This window comes from Fringilla coelebs (genome assembly GCF_963513975.1).
Source record: "Fringilla coelebs genome assembly, chromosome: 15".
Taxonomy (NCBI): domain Eukaryota; kingdom Metazoa; phylum Chordata; class Aves; order Passeriformes; family Fringillidae; genus Fringilla; species Fringilla coelebs.
The window spans coordinates 9,426,881-9,444,647 of NC_140041.1; the positions used below are offsets into that span (position 1 = coordinate 9,426,881).

Consider the following 17,767-nt stretch of genomic DNA (forward strand, 5'->3'; position numbering starts at 1 on the left):
ACCACTTGGATTTGTGTACAGAAACTGAAGCAAGGACAGGACTGCTCCCTGCCAGAGCAGATGAGTCATACCAATTAAAGCAACAAGGAAAGCAGAAAATAGGGCAAAGTCATTCCTCTTGAAGGAATAGTGTCAATGAAAGCAGAGTCTCATCTACACGAACACAGAGAAAGACAAGCGACAGGAATGGAACATGAACTACTCTCAGCAAAGGATTTTTTTAATAGTGATCAAAGCAAAAGCTCCCAATATACTAAAAAAAAACAACTTCAGATGCACTTATTTTTAGCATGCACTTCTTCCTGTAAGAGATCGAACTACAGCACTGAGGTCTCCAGAAGCCACTTGGAACCCAACCTACAGGACAAGGCTCAAATATTGCTGAAGGAAAAGCAACAACTTGAGCCTTTCTGAAAGGGAATGAAGTAATGTTTGGTGAAATACAGCATCTTCCTTGCAAGTTAAAGAATTAAGTGGTCCTCCAGCTTTTCAGAAAATCATGACTAGACCTCCAGGTGAGTTGGACATTTGCAAAGTTTCTGTGTGTTCCCTTCGAAACAAGCAGTTTAAAAAACAAGCCTCCATGTTATTACAGAATCTACATTGTGCCCAACAAACAAAGTCTCAAACAATATAAATATTAAGAGACCTTCTACTAAGTCAACAGCCAGGTACATCATTTAGATGTACCAAAGAAGTTTCACGCATAAGCCTTAAGAAGGCATAACATTTGAATTTCGGCTTTGAACCAAATCCTCAAATTTGAGTTCAAATTTTGAAGAAGTTAGTAGAAAGAAAATACTTAAACAGAAGTTAACATAAACCACATACCACTGTTTTTCAGAATGGAAGCCTGGGCAAATACACGTAGCACTAAACTTCAAGTTGTTTCCTTTAATATTTACAAAACTGGTTTTATTCTTAGTTTTTCAGAAAAATTATTTTAAGTATTAGCACCTACATTGTAAATGACTTAAAACGTAGATTTACACTTGAAATAAAGCCACAACGCAATCAGTTAAGTGAACTTATATTCTTCCATTTCTGAGTATTTCAGTAGAGCACCAAGAGGGAAAGAGCAACACGTGAGTAACCAGCAAGCTGTTCTCAGCTGTGAGACACAGGCCCAGACATCTTCCTGGGACAGGATTCAGAAAGTCAAGAGTTTTCCAGCACACGCCAAATCACCTCAGTTTTAGTTATTTATAAGGTGGAAATTTCTATGCAAGTTTATAAAACCCATCCAGCTACATGTTAGTTTATTAAACCACAGTTGACCTGAGATGCAATTAGAATTTTGACATTTTTCCATACTTAGTTCACAAGTTTATTATGAAAAACACTGCAGCTCTGTCCTGCAGTAACATTGTTTTACAGAAAAAAACAGTTCTGTTCAAAGTAATTCACTATCCTTGGACAATTACAAGGGACAATATGGTAGGGCAGAGTGGAAAAGGGAACCGAGTGCAGACAAAAAAAAAAAATCAATACAATTAAATTAAACAGTATTCCCTGAAAATAAAACAAACAAACAGTTTCAGAACAAATATGAGGCCTTGGTACTTATTTTAAAAATGTTCTTTAAGCTTCAATGATTGTTTGCTGCTACCCTTATCTACAGTCATGCTGAATAAAGCTATAGCTAAATGGAAAGTTAAATGTATTCACGAGGTGTTAATGTCTACATCTTATTATTTGCAGTCTCTCAGAGAAAGCAAAAGTAACTACAAATAGCGCTATGCCAGAAACTGGGTTCTTGACCAACAATGTTGCTTCAGCATGCAATGAACTGGTTCATTCTAAAGTGGTCACAGTTGTTGATGACAAGAGGCTTTGTATTGAATATGGCACGTCTTTTGGTCCATGTGAAAACAAAGTTTGAATGTTAAATATTTTCTGACACTTTGGAGTTACTGTTGCTCTTCCCATTTTCTTTAGGTCAACATATGGTTCATGGCAATACTGTACAGGTCTAAAATCTCTTTACAGGAAGTAGTCTGGGGTGCGACGAGTAACATGCGGTTCACCTCTGCGCGGTGCCGGGTCAAACTGCAAACTGAAGAGCACAGACAGCAGTGAGAACACGAGAGCTCAGCCTTCACTCAGGTATGTTCTACCTCAGTAGAACCAGACATGAGTTACAGGAGCAGTGGTTTAACACAAGTGAGTCTCTGCAAGTTTTATCAACCAAGTTTTCTAGAACAAGTGTTCTAGCTCTTCTACTCCTGTACTTTTAACCATCACATTTTAAATTCCTCTTACCGTGAAGGTCTGGAGAGAAATTAATTTTAGCTTTAAGACTCAAAGTGGTTGAACATTCATATCTATCAGAAAGTTAAAGTCTCCAGTTATTATCAAAGAGGGCAGTATGCACAATGCTTTTGCCTCATTCACAATGCTTTTGCCTCATTTACTTGTGAAGTTACTGCTGCAGTAGTTAATTAGAAATCTCATTTAAAGACCTGACACCCAACACCTCAAGAATTCCAAGGTGCCCAAAGTCTCCAGCCCAAGACTGACAGGAAAGCATTACCTTAGATGTCACAGACTACTGCTCTCAAATCACATCCCTACACAGCAAGTCATTAGAATCCAGGTAGTTAAACAAAACAAAATTGAGGAGCCTCACTTTAATCTGACAGAGAAGATCTCAACAGCAACTGTTCCAGAGGCTTGACTCCAAGACTTTAAATGTGACTAACTCAACAATTCCACACTCACTCCACCTCCCAAAAGCTTAGAGAGGGGAAAAAAAACCCATACTTTAACAAAATTAAATGGGATCTTTAAATCATGGGCAACATAATTCTAAATATATTTATATACATATTTAAATATATTTTTAATATACTTACAAGGAGTATTTTAGAGTGTCATCAAGTTCCATAATTGCAGCCTGGTTGCCACAACGGTAACAATAGTTTGGAGCACTGAAAATTGTTACTACATTCCGATCATGGCACCAGTTGTACCCCTGGAGAGGAATGAAAAAAATAAAGCAGACAACCAAGGTAATGTACCCCATGTAACCACCTGACTACAAACCAACCATTCAATGCACACAGCCCTAAGTGGCATTTGTAGGGTTACTTTAAATAAGCTTAAGGCTGTATCTTTTTTCTCTTCTAGAGAGAAAAAGGGTAAGAAAGAATTCTGGCCCTTCATAGGTTGCTTCCTACTAACAAATGAGCTAGAAATAAAAAAAAAACAAACCCACCTAGCAATATTTCTCCATTGCATTAAATTGTTAAAACGGCAATTCTGAAGTACACAATCCACTATGAACCTTCAACTGTGATCACCAAAACCAGAGTCCAGACAGACATTTAAAAATCTGAACTACTAGGAACAACTAGAGACCAAGAACAAAAACATGCATCCAAGCTAAAAAGAAAAATTACACCTTTTTTCCAAGAGACACATATTTTAAAACTTTTATCTCCACAGAAATGCAATACCACATCTAGTACCAAAGCCTGGTTTGAGATATTGCTGTAAATTTTCAGGAAAACAAAGCCAAAAAAAGGTTACTCCAAATTCCCTTAGTAGCATGTGAATACTGCCAAGGTCAAGTTTCTGGAATACTCTTAGCTGGATCATCACCTGTCACAGTAGCATATGCACATCTCTGACACACAAGAGCATGGAATAAATGGACCAAGGACACAACCTAAAGTCTGAACACACAGGATGTCCTGCTCACCTCCATTACCAACTGATGAGCTCTTGAAACCAACGTAAGGCCATTAGCATGGTTAAAGGTTTCTGAAATATCCTGCCCAAATGTGTAACCTGCACCTCGAGGAGAAATTCCCCAGCCACCACGATCATCTGGATCTGACCATAGCAAGTCACACATTGGACCCTGTAAGAGATGTAAATGATGTTTCAGAGGTGAAGTGCAAGGAACCAAAAGTAAACAAAACCCAAAAATGCTTGCACTTGCACCACCCCTGCACAACTCTTTGAGACTTAATACTGTTTCTTTCTTTAAGCATGGACATGCCCCTCATTTTTCCTTTAAAAAATCCAGAACAGAAAGACAACAGGCCCTTTAATATTGCTAAGTTGATTTGAATTTAATTTGCAGCCTGCAAGCTTAACCCCCCAACACATGCTGAATCATCAATCTCACTGGCTTAGAAAATTATTTTTCAGTACCTCATGGGGAACTTCCTGCAAGCGATCAAGTGCTCTGATGTGATCCAGTGTATCTATAGATGGAGAGAGGCCACCATGTAGACAAAAAATCTGCAAGAGTTAAGAAATGTGAAGTTATTTGCATTAATCAGTGCAGTTAGAACAGTTTAAAATAAATTATTATGAGAAAATCTGCACGAGATTCCTTTAAGGATGAGAACTGACAGAATGCAATGTTGAGAACTCCCTTTACAATAAAAAACATTCAACTTGGTCAAATGTGAACATACCTGGCCATCCACCAAGGCAGTTAGAGGCAGGTAATCAAAAAGGTCTGTAAAGTATTTCCAAACATTTGCATTTCCGTATTTCCTTAAACATTCATCATAGAAACCATAAACTTGTGTGATTTGCCTGCTTTCATGGTTCCCTCGAAGAATTGTGATACGTTCACGGTAACGGACCTAAACAGAAGAGTTTATTTTAGCACATCAATGAGCAACTCTTCCCTAGAAGAGAATTTGCACTCCTCAATCCCTGCCACATATCAATAAAGCAAATAAAACCAAACTATTCTGAAAATTATATAATGACCTCTAAGGGAAAAAAAAGGGACTCATTTATTCCAATCTTCAACTGCTGATTACTTTTGAGATTAATTACCATTTATATTATTACTAGGGGACTTCACTACACCTGTGCATTAAGCTGATCTCTCCAAGCAAATTCTTAAAGATTGCTCTTAAGCAAGCAAAAAATAAACACTCATTTTATATAAAGCTCAGGCTTGCACCTGAACATTTTTATAATTTTTTGAAGTGACTTAGAAAACTAAGAAAGCCAAGAAATCAGTTTCAGTTGCTCTAATTCCAATGCAGTGAAAAACCTAATAGATATTAAGTGCAGTCAGGATAGCAATGATATATTTTATACAAGACTGTAAAGCTGAGAAGAAAAGTTACCTTAAGAGCTACAAGCAGTGTGACTGTTTCAACTGAATAATATCCTCTGTCAACATAGTCCCCCATAAACAAATAGTTTGTGTCTGGTGATTTGCCTCCAATTCTGAAAAGTTCCATGAGGTCGTGAAATTGTCCATGGACATCTCCACAGACTGTGACTGGACATCGCACTTCTTGTACGTTGGATTCTTTTGTCAAAATCTCTTTAGCCTGTAAAGCAAAAAAGCACATAAATTGTGAGTTTGTCTATGAAGAGCTGTTTTATTCAAAGCACACTCTACCACTTCCAACTCTGCTATCTGCTCTCTTTAGGACCTCTCATCCCTTCCTTCCCTGAAGCAGTTGAGGGAGAGGTTGATCTTTACTTAAATGCCATTAAAACAGCATTTCACTTTATGAAACCTTGTATTAGTAATTAGTAGTTGTACGGCTACTTTTCCTCCTTGAGGACAGCATCTGAAGCAAAACTTCAGACTTTCTACAAAAATGGTTTGGCGAAGCATAAAACAAAGTTCCAGTAATGATGCTCGAAGTTTTTAAGTATTTTGAAAAATGGAATCTAAAAATCCTGCCAACATCTTACTTCCAAAAGCCCAAACTCAGACACAGCAAAACACTACCAATTCCATGGCAGTCACCTGTACAAACATCTTCAATCCACCTGCAAAGGCAGGGGGTCCTGCATGAAGCAGAATGAGAACCAACATTCAGCGGTACCAGCAATTACAGAGCAGGCCATTACCTGCACAAGTTCTCTCAACAGGTTTTGTGATTAAACCCAGACTAATACCATCAAATTGTGTCTTCATAAACCAAAGCTGGCTAAGGTGTTTGTCATCACCATTTTGTCCCCAAAATTGTGTATATAAAAGTTGTACACAAAGGTAATCTGTATGAAGCAGCACAGGCTAAATATAGCACCAGAAAGGTAATTCTGAAATAATGCAAGACAGTGGTTACAGTTTGTTCTCAGAACAGTCACCAGACACATGCCACAACGATTTGCTAAATCAAGAAGCTATTAGAAATATAAATAGTAACAAGTTTACTAGTTACCATCTACTTAGATTTCCCTCTTTTTCAAGCATCAATGTTCCTATTCAAAAAGGGATCCTTTTTTACCTCATTAGCTCAATTACAAGAAAATACATAAAAATTACATTCTATTCTATAACCCAAGTTGTCTACAAGAAAGTGGCTGACACTCCCACCCAAAAGTGGTGTCGCTGTCCCACACATCATCCTGACTGACCACCATGGTCACCACTTCAAACAGAAGCAACACCCAGGTTTAATGATGGAAATGCATGAAATTCAATGTTTCACTACAAAGAAATGCAAAAATACAGCATGGCTAGGCACCCTGCACAACACAAAGCTTTAGATGTCACTCTGCAGATGTATTTACATCAAAAGTCAGTCTCATATGACAGTTTCCACTTGCACTGTGCCCAGTACTAAAGATAGGTCACTCCTGGCTTGTGTGGTCGATGCTTAAAGTGCAGATGTATTTTAAGATAGCCTGACTTGAGTTAATTTTGATGCAGTGACACTCACCGGATGTTTTGAAGGTGCTTTAACAGCCTTAGCCTCTTCTAATACTCTCTTACATTCAGAAGCATTAGCCAGCTTAATTCTCCTTTAGATAGAGAACATCACAGATGCTTACAGCACTTCCATATAAAAACCCTACTCTTTACTGAGAATGTTTATACCACTGGATTTTCTTAACACATTTGAAGAAGCACTGCACAAAGAATGCAGCATTCATTTTTCATCAAAGGTATGCAGCTTTTGTGCTGAGAATGGCAGAGTTCTCAGCAACTGAGTTGTTGCTTCCTCAGTTTCTGAAATATCAAATCACTCAGATACGCACACGACCAAACACAGAGAAGCCAGACTGCCACTCTGATGAAAAAAGACTGTTCCAGGTCAATTTGCAAAACAGCAACCTCTGTTTAAATCCTGCAGTGGAGGAATGCTGGTGCAGGGATTCCAGTATTTCCAGGTTTTAAAACCAGTTTCATGCAACACTGTTATGAACTGTTTAGTTCATTTACAGTCTTCTGTCCCACAGTATCAGAAGTGGCACATACTCAAGTGCTTAAACACTTGACTCTATAAAAGACCTCTAGCAAAGCTGAAGGTAAAAAAAATAACATCCTGAAAGCAATCCACCAACAAGGAGTCTACCATATCCCAACTTTCATAATATATAAATTCCTATTAAAAGGTTAAGCAAAAAAAAAAGGTCTTTTAATATACCATAACACAATACAAACACAAGCTGGTAAGACAGCAGTACATTTAATATCACAATTTCACAATGCAAATTGTGATCACTAGTACTACTCCCGCAGTATTTGTGCCCCTGACCTTGTACTGGATCACACACAGCAACTCCACCTGGTTCCACTCCCTCTTTTTATTGATTCTTTAAGGTGCTGCTCACTCGCCACATCACACAACTCCCTCCCCCTACCCATCCTCCTCTCCAACAAATGGACTTCCCATAAACAGCTCTCCTACACTTCCTCAGGGAGAGGAAGCAGCAGAGCCCTCTTCAGCACCCTTCAGCAGAAGGCAGAAATCCTTGATCCAACCATCTGACAAAGGGGAACTGGGAAAGGCACACACACATCGCCCCCTGAACTTCAAACACCCCGGGACCTATTGCCACAAAGGATAATAGTGCAACAATGCAGTATTTTGACATCAACATTTTGAAACATCCAGACTTCACTGCCTATCATCCGGACAAACAATGACAAAATTCACAGAGATTTTCTTGAGCACCTATTAATTCTTTTGTATCTCTTCCTTTTTTCAGTTCTCAACAATTCCTACTATTAAGACAGCCATGAACTTCTCTACACCTCCAACACTTAATATTTTTTACATAGTAGAATACCACCACAAGTCAAAACTTCTGTGGTGCAGGATACTTAAGCAATAATTTGTTATCAACAAGCTACCATATTACAGCTGTAAAAGCCTGCCTCTGAATCAGTTTAATTAGTTTTTCGGCACTACACTCTCAGATTTCAAAATAAAGTGCAAACACATACAGAATAAGACTGCGAAGAACATGTTACTTCAAGTTGATAAATGTTAATTTTACAGCCAATTACCAATGAAGTCAAAGACAAAAAACACACAGCTGTGAGACAGTTACAGGAGAAGAGTCTAAGAGCCAAGTGCAATGCTGTCATAAACACTACTGCTGAGGTGGAAAGTCACATATTTTACTCAGAACAATCTCAAAGTTCAAACAATAAGTAGTAAGTATCAAATACATTTCAGCTTAGTCATAGTGACTGGAATTCAATCTTGATACTAGCTTACTCAGTCATTTCTCTGTAAAGAGAAAACTTGTACAACCCCAAAACATAACAAGAATAAAACCAGTATTGGTTTAAACACACAAGAAAACAACCAATTTTCACTTTACTATAAAAAGAGTAGCACTGCATAAAAACTCAACCTAGTACTAAAAAATGAAACCATTCCTGGCCTGCTGCACATCATCTAAAGGCCCACATAATCTAAAGCCGAACAGTACGAAGCTGCTTTGGTGGCTCTGTTTACAAAGCACATCTCTGCAAGGTGCTAGTCTTAAAACACAAAGATCAGCTTCACTGTTTTAAGACAGTACAAGATCCAAGTGTATGAAATGCCATGGATAAGAATTTTGAGAAGATGACTATTAAAGTCACTACCATATGATTTTCAGATCCTCAGTTTATTTAATGAGATGCACAGGTTGTATGCATGCAGATTTCTCTCTTATTTCCCCTGCTCCCTCCAAATCTTTTTATCCTACATGCCACAAATAAGGGCTCAGAGTTGAGTGCCATAAAAGCCATAATCCATCTATTTTACTTCCTCAACTCACTCTGTGCTGAGGATACACAAGCCTCCCTCACAAGCAGTGTGCATCATCAACCTTGTCTCAAAGAAATAATTTCCAGTGGTCCAGTCTACAAAATCGTCTGAATTAATCTGTGTTTCTAGAATATACCAGATATTTCTTAATTACTCTGACCTCTTCTTAGGTCCCTACATTCTAGCATGAGCTCTGACAAGTCAGCCCAATTATCTACCATGAAAAATTCTGGGGCACATAAAAGAAAATAACCCAAACCAAAAGTAAACATCACTGTATCTGAATTGTAAATCAATGCTTGAAGCAGCACTATGAACCAGTCATCAAAAGATTACCCATACTAACTCAGTAAAGAAACTACAACCATTATTTTAATTAGATAACACAGCCCCAAAGTCATGGTTGCAGATGGTAACATATCATTCTTGGCAGACCAGAATTCACACCTGCAGCCCACCATGCTGTCTAGTAAAGTGTGTAATGAGAAGCATCCACTGTAACCAAGAAATAGTTATTTGTAGTTACCATAAAGATATTTTGATGAGATTGAAGACTTCAACCACACCCATAATTTCCTGTCACCAAGGTGCACAGGATGTGACTAAAGGCACAATGATCAGCTAATTGGGATGAATACTGGTTTTAGCTGTTCCAACATCATGACCTGGAAAAGGTTCCAGTTCCAAGCAAAGTCATCCATTACAGTCAGCAATTCTTCTGCAGAGTCAATACTTATCAATTTAAAGATTTCCCCATGCCTCACAAGGGGAGGAAAGAGAGCAGGTTCAGACAAAAGATGGGCTTATTTTTTAAAGCAAAAGGTGTTTTAATTCACTAACATTTTAAACAAAACTAGATAAATGAAGCCTCCAATAACACCATTCTGTGAAGGAGACACGGCAGTCAGATTACACGACACAAACGGAAAACTGATTTATGCTGAACTTCACAATCCACTAAGGAGTTCAGTGTGAATGTGTAAGCAGGAACAAAATTAAAACACAAAGCTCCCCGCTGACATTTAATTATTTAGTATTCCAAAGTAAAATAAGGATTTCCATCCACATAGAAATACTGAACAGCAAAATACGCTTCTGCCCAGACAGAAGTTGATGATCTGCTTTCTCTCTGGATTTGGGACTAGCACCTACACCTTCATTTCTAATGTCTTCAGTCCGGTGAGAAAAGAGACCAGTTTAAATAGATGATATTAACCAACCAAAAGAGCAACCCCAATGCCAGGACTGCTGTAAGATTAAAATAAGACAACCACTTTCCTTTATTGCCTGTAAAATCTAGAAGGCCTACAAGAAAGTATGCAAGTAGCAAACTTCTGCCAAATAACCCTCCCTTCCTTTGTATTACAAAAGGACTGACACCATTCAAAACGCTGATAGTCCCCTCAACATTTCTATCTGAAAAGTTTAGTAGCATCTTACACACTCAGCAACTGTTAAGTGTTCTTGCCCTCAGAGGCAAATCTGGAAGAAAGGGAAAGGCTGTTTATCAATCAGTAGTTGACAAGAGCAGTGAGGATAGGAAGAGGGTCATCTGAAAGAACTCAGTGCCGTTATTTTCATTCATACAGAAGATCTTGGTATCTTTAAATCGAAGTAAAATAATCTCAGAAAAATTTCTTTAAAAAAACATAAGTCAAATAACTCAGGGACCCTTACGACTTCCTTGCCTCATGGGAGCTCCAAGGAACACAGCAATCACAGCAATGCAGGAAGCTGACCACTTTCAGGGATGTTTTCCAGTCCTCCCTGTAGAACAAGCTGTATTCATTTTGAATCATTCATGTTTTTTAAAAAAGAAATAGGCTAAACCTATTCCCAAACTAGTTGTGCCTGATATCAAGAAGTCCAGCTTCATGCTACGAACTCAGAAAGTTCTCAACCCTTTTGTTCCAGTAACTCCAACAGAGCTCGGCACTGTCATGCTATAGGTCAGGACACCAGCTGAAGGATGGCATGTCAAACCTCAAGAAACAGTTTAGAGCCAACCAGCAAACCAGAAACACCCGTACTGGAAGGCATGTTCAAAATATTCAGCAGAAATACTGGAGACCTACTGAGTAACTGAGCTCTAGTAATTCATTCTTTAGTTAGGAATAAAGTTTTTCCAGCTTAATATATACTATCTGAAAGAAAATAACAACAGCATTACTGAATACAATGAAGTGTTTCAGGGTCCCTAAGCAAGAGTGAAGTGTCAATCCCTGCTCCTGTGATTCCCCTCACACAGATCTGATGTACGAGGCCCGACACAGCCAGACAGGTTTGGGTTTTGTGCTGGGCAAGGCAACCCAGGTGAGTAACTGGAAATGGCTCAGAAGCAATCACAGAGCAGCACTGTCATCACATCTGAGGAGGCAAAAGCCTCAGCACGGATAGATTTGGAAGAGGACATCAGTCTTGCAGTCTCATTCGTATCTTCAGCCTCAAACTGGCAGAACTCAAGTAGGAATTTGCTCTGACTTAGGAATGCTTCCTGCTGTAGCTTAAACTATGCCCAGAACAAGACAAGTATCTTTCACTCCTACTTGATCACAACTAATACTGCAACTAAAAAGCAAAAAACCAAAGCCAAACATCTCACTGCTAGCACAACTCAATTTTTACAGAATGTACTAGAATTGAAAAAAAAACCCCAAACCCAGAAAGCTGCTGATGGTACAATCACTGGCACATTCAAGACTAAATTTTTATGCACACATCAAGATGTTGTATGTGAATCCAGACAAGGTGAGAAGGTTGGAGAGGTTGACTCTTCAAATGCCTTCTGTGGAAAGAGACAATTTCTATTTTTCGTTATCAACCATAACAGAAAACAAACAAAGTGAAACAAACAAAAAAAACCAAACCACCACGGGAAAAAAAACCCATAATAAATCCCAACACTGGACATCAAACGATTTTTTTTAAAGTGTTCAAGAATAATCTAAAACACTGTCATTTAAATGTTACGAAAGGCTTTGTACACTACACCTGTAACTCTTAAGAGACAGAAGGTGTAACATGGCCCCATCAATGACTTGATCCCTAGGTACGTTCAACAAAGCACCAAAGGAGCCCTAAACCACCCTCTGGTCTCCCAAAGCCCCTTGAACAGCTGCTGAGGGGCCCTCCCACCACTGGCAGCAGTGTTCCCTTGCTACAGAATTCAGAAGCCAGTGCACTGGCAAGACAGAACTGCAACGCTGCACATTCCTCCTCTACCAGGGGCAGAGGAACACAGAACCTGCCCAATGCACAGCCCACCACACAGGGCACACCATACTCTCACTACCTGGGAATTCCGTTGGGGCAGGTTTCTTGGCTGGTTTACAGCAAGTTCAGACAGGAACATTAATTTTCACAATCATCTTAGTCTGAAGAATAGTTAGTTATACATGATGGATATGGGAATACAAAAGCTAGCTAATGGAAAAGCCCTTGCAAATGCAGCTGGAAACAGTTTAAAACATCCACTTCTGGCCAAAATAATCAGCTAAGAAAGGGAACTCCTGAACAGAACGGTATGTAGGAAGCGGAAGGGGATACGTGCCTCTGTCTGAAAAAGAGGTTGGACAGACAGCTCAGCTTAAAACACAGGAGTGAGACCCACAGAACATGAAAGTCTGATGAACTTCGATTGCACAGGCTTTTTTTGACCCAAAAGAAAGCTTCATCAGAAACGTCCTCTCTGAATTAAGTCACTCAACATAAGCTAAATGAGTTTGCATAACTCACGCAGCTGCAGTAGGTAACCTTCGGTTACAGAACATCTAACTTGGAAGACCAGATGTTAAAATTCAAATTCTACAACAGAGAAAAAAATTAGAAAAATACACCATGAACAAGGTACATACCAGAGAACAGTACAGAACAGGCCCAGAAACACATTTACACTACAAAAATTAGCAATGGTGACATCAAAAAACAAATGTAACCAACATCATTGTTACAGATCAAAAACTGCAGGAGTCAAACCCTGAATCAAGGTTGCTTGAATGCCTTTACCAGCATCAGCCCTTCACTTAGTTTAAAATATTTTGGCTAGCAGCACTATCTATTCAAAGGTATTTCACTAGCAATTCAAGAACCCTGAAATGCTTTACACAGTATATATGACCAAATAGTCTTCCCTCTCTCCAAAAACTGGAGATGCCACACTCAAACTCACTACATTACGGAGTAGTGTTTTTCAGGGAGTGGCTCTGACACCTCTGCCTGCACCTGCACTAGATACATTCTGCAATAACCAAAGCAAACTCTATCCAAAAAGTAACCTCATTCCTTTGTGCAATTTTAGACTGTCATCCCACCTTCCTGAGCAATGCGCCACACCCCCAGTTTCTGTGATAAAGGGTATCTACACACAGAGGAGACAAGACCATTTCCCTCCATCATCACAATGCATGGGAAAGAAACTAAACCAGCATCCTTTCATTCAAAATGGCCAGTGGAAAAACTCTCACCTGGCAATAAAGGACTTCCTTTCATCTCTGCCAATAAACAATTCAGCACTAACAGCACAAACACTGCTGACATGTAACAGTAACTGGACTGGGTATATTTTTGACCACTTCTTTAGAACCTGCACTTCTCAAATGCTGAAGCAAAGCACACACAATCGGTCATTCAACTGATGTAGCATTAAACACACAGCACGTACCAAGCCTAGAATAATTTAACTGCCACTCAGAGGTTGATTATTTCAAATCATTTGTGAAAGTATAATGTATTATTCATAGGTACAAATTACTTCTAGACTTGGAAGATGTTTCTGCCCAGTTCCCACCACCACCATCACCCAGGTAACCAGGCTCAGTGAAGGACACACCTAGAAAGTAACTGGGATGCACAAATGGCCATACAATTATCATAAAAAGCTGTTAAATTCTTCAGGTATCAATACTGAAATACAAAAGAGCCCTTAGGGTTATTCTTATTAGAGAGGCACCAGTCTGCACACATAAAGCCCCAGCAGATCAAGAAATACTCGTCAGGGAGATCATCCAATCAAACAGTGTTATCAGGAAAAGCCCTTAATTTTTTAAAATTGTTTATTTTAACTAGCCCTAGCTGCAATTCAATGTGGTGAAGAACAACAGTTTATACCTAGTAGGGTCTTTATCTGTCCTTTGGAACAATAGCTGCATTTGACACTGTCCTTATGCTACTAATGGAAAAGGAGTCTTTTGATATGATTACATCCACAAAACTATTTAAACAGTCCAAACAAAGAACAACCCAGTGAGGTTGATGAAAGTCAGTGCGGGGAACATGGAAACACATTAAACCAAGTGCTGACCCTCAGCACAAAGGCGCAGAACTGAGCTCTCACCCCACTTCCATGAACACAGAGGACACAAGAAGATGGAAAACTCAAGGGCCTATTTCTAACTACTTCCATCACTAAGCATGAAGAAACTTAACTACTCTTAGCAGAAAGTCCAAGTAAATCCCCCTGTAGTTATCAGCAACAAATCAATTTTCCCTAACATCAGCAGCCCTGTGGCTGAACTCTGCACAGCGCTGACCACACACCCAGCACACAGAGAGAATTGTCACCCCACCCAAAGCTCCCCCACAGCCAACCCAGCCAACATGAAGGCTGCTGCTAAATAATACTGTGATTGGCAGATTTCTCTTTCACATTCTCATGGTCTCTCATCTCAACACACCCTAGTCAGACACAAAGTTTTCTTTTTTTTTTCCTTTACCATTATCTTGCTGATGAGCATTACACATTTAACCATAAATACAGCTCATTTCTATTCTTCACTGGGAAAAAATGAAAATGTCATCTTGTGCAACACTGATGACGGGGACTGTATCTTCTGAAAGGAATTTCTAGTGGTATGCCTGCTTCTCACTGAACCAAAACCCCCAGTACATTGAAAGCTTTCTGTACATTATACATCTCTCATGGTCCTGCAAGTTACCATACAGCCCCACAAAATGGGGCCATATGCACCTATTCCTGTGGGATTCAGAACTCAGCACCCATCAGCTCATAAACGATGGCAAGTGAAATTGTCTCTCACATAAAGCACCACAAGGAAGAAGCTGGACCGCCGTCGTTGGAGAGGCACATGGAAATAGCCAGGCGGTGACATTGCCACTTGCTTGCGACAGCCTTTAAAATACACAGCCTGGATCAAATGGAAACAGCGCTGAGTTGCTGGAATACAAGTGAACTAAAATCTGTACTGGAGCAACCGCTGGTGTGGCCAAAATCACTGCAAGTTCTTTATAAAGGTCATAGACAGTCCTCTAGAAAAAAATTGCTTCCAAAACAACCTGATGTATTATTTGAAAGCATAATTCCAATTTTAAAATATTCTAGGTACCTTCTGTGGCAACTACATAGGCTTCTTTAAAAGCCAGTACATCCATAACTTCATGTATTCCTTAATATCCAGTTCCCCAAAAAATTCACAAATATTCCATCTTTCTGTCTAGAAATACATAAAACCATCAGTAATAATAATAATTTAAAAATAATAAAAAAACCACAACAACCCTCATCTGAGATGTTACATCGAGAACTAGAATTCAACTGGAAAATGCCTCTGGATGCTACCACAATTTTCCTTAATTTCTGTAACACAATCTGTCCTAGGTTGGCTTTACCACCTTTCTAAGCTATGAACGTCTCAATCAACACATTGCCCTGTAACATACACATCTCAAACCATCACCATAAAAATACGGAGTTATATAGGATCTCGAATGTTTATTCTGTGAATTTCGTAAAACCCAGAACCTTACTGAGAGAAACCAAAGCCCCAAAGCTAGTTTACCCTTCAATTAGTTATAAACGTGTCTTCGTTTATTCATAACATGAAAAATACAACAAATAAATCAAAGCAGCAGCTCTTTACCGCGCGTAATTTCCAAGCGCCGACCATAAGCTTTTCTTTTCATTACAATAACTCACGCTTTGGGGGCTGATTTAACATTTTAACCGGGGGGGGGTCTCTCGGGGGTCTCTCCCGAGGATCCATCGCGGCCGCGGCGCCATTTTAGGAGGCGCTGAGCAGGCGGGAGGCGGAGCCGAGGCTCCAGCACAGCCGAGGGGCCGCGGCTCGCCCGGCCCCGGCTCCCGGCCCGCTCCTCCCGCCGGGCCGCGCCAAGCCCCCGGCCCGCCCGAGGCCCCGCGCCCGCCCGGCTGAGCGGCGCCGCCCCCGCCAGCAGCTCCCTGCCCGGTCCCGCCACCTCCCGCAGCCCCTCGCTTCTCACCTTCTCGCAGAGGCTCTTCACCTGCCCCTCGGACAGCTGCTTGCACTCGTTGAGCTGCTCCACCCACTGGTCGAGCTCCTTGGTGAAGACCTTCTCCTCCATCCCGCTCTCCCCCTCCTCCTCCTCCTCACCGGCTGCTGCTGCCGCACCGCCCCGCGGGCCCCTGCGATCCGCGCTCCCCACAGCGGCGGCGGCCGCGACGCGTCAGGCCAGGCGGGCGCGGGGAGAGGGCGGCCCGGGGCACTCCGGCTGCGGCAGCGCTGCCGCTCCTCGCTCCGCACCGTGTAATGGCCGCCGCTGCTGACGTCACCGCCCCGGCCCCACCGCGGGGAGGGGGACGCCGCGGGAACCGAGGGCGCTTGCGCGGCGCCCGGGCGGGGCTGCGAGTGCGCTCTGAGGGGAGGGGGCGGGTGAGGGTAGAGAGTGCGCCCTCCCGCCCGCCTGCATGCGTGCCTGCCCGGGAGCGGGGGGTGGTTCTGCTTCGTCCCGGTTCTAGTTCCCGGTCTCCTCCTGGGCCCCTGGGGGCTGGCCCTCTCCCCACGGAGGGGTCCGTTTGAGGCGCGCGGCGCAGCCCCGCCCGGTCGCAGCCGTGAGGCGGGAACCGGGCACTGCCGTGAGGGGTGGCCGGCATGGCGGTGCTGGGCCTCCTGTGCCCGGCTGCTGAGCGCCGGCCTCTCGCGGGGCACAGGCTGGGCAGGGTCCTCGCCTCCGAAGTGCCTGCTGCGGGGTCGGGAGACGATGTTTCCGAGGGCTTTGTGCGGCTCCGCAGTGTTTGTGGTTCTCCCTGCAATAATGCATATAGGTATCCCCGAGGCGGCTGCCAAGAGGCTGGTGCCAGGGTCTTTGCAGTGACAGGACAAGGAGCACTCGCCGTAAACTACAACACAAAAAGCTTCAGCTCCCCACGAGAAAGAACTTCACGTTGTGGGTAGCAAAGTACTGGAACGGGCTGTCCAGGGAGGGCGCGGAGTTTTCCTCTCTGGCGGCTTTCAGAACCCCCCTGGACACGTTCCTGTGTCATTGCTCCAGGGGACCCGGCCTTGCTCGATGGGTCGGGCTGCGGATCTCCAGAGCTCCGTTCCAACCCGAACAAGTCTGTGATGCTGGGGTCCCGAGCCTGGTTACCGTGTCTGTCAGAGAAGAGGGAAGTGGGGAGCACTTGCTGGCGTTAGGTTCTTTGAAATAAATCTTTTCATTTATAAATCATGGGCATTAAACACTATCTTAATTGTACCACCAGGTAGTGCTTAGGTTAAAAAGGCTGTGCTGGATTTCTTTAAAACAATTTATACTGAATGAGTTCATGGAAGTCTAGAGTTTATTATGACCTTTTTAGACAGAAGTAATGCGTGAAGTGCAGTGTAAGTGTTCAGTATAGGAAATTAGTGGTGGACCTTTCAGGAAACTTTCAGGAAGGTGGTATTTTTTCAGGAAACTAGTAGTGACCTCAGCTACCTTATTGTACTCAGACACTTGATACTTAAGGGAAAATATGTCAGTAAGACACAGATAAGTTGTAATAAAAAAGAATGTAGGAAATATGCAGA

General features: G+C 41.6%; 1 protein-coding gene across 1 annotated transcript; it reads right to left on the minus strand.

The window, feature by feature from the left end:
- Positions 1–1,313: 1,313 nt before the first annotated feature.
- PPP2CA (protein phosphatase 2 catalytic subunit alpha) lies at positions 1,314–16,527 on the minus strand. The gene is made up of 7 exons (XM_084215624.1): positions 16,221–16,527; positions 5,103–5,312; positions 4,431–4,604; positions 4,162–4,251; positions 3,704–3,865; positions 2,856–2,974; positions 1,314–2,056 (listed from the first exon to the last, which is right to left on the minus strand). The coding sequence occupies exons 1-7, from the start codon at positions 16,320–16,322 to the stop codon at positions 1,984–1,986; spliced, it is 930 nt and encodes a 309-aa protein (XP_084071750.1). The 5' UTR covers positions 16,323–16,527; the 3' UTR covers positions 1,314–1,983.
- Positions 16,528–17,767: the final 1,240 nt, after the last annotated feature.

Bases quoted from the DNA above. Each gene is read 5' to 3' on its own strand.
- PPP2CA (XM_084215624.1), bottom strand. From the start codon at position 16,322: ATGGAGGAGAAGGTCTTCACCAAGGAGCTCGACCAGTGGGTGGAGCAG. The intron at 4,605-5,102 runs GTAACTTTTCTT...TCTTCTGTTTAG, and splicing joins CACTGCTTGTAGCTCTTAAG to GTCCGTTACCGTGAACGTAT. The intron at 3,866-4,161 runs GTACTGAAAAAT...CATCTCTTACAG, and splicing joins TGCAGGAAGTTCCCCATGAG to GGTCCAATGTGTGACTTGCT.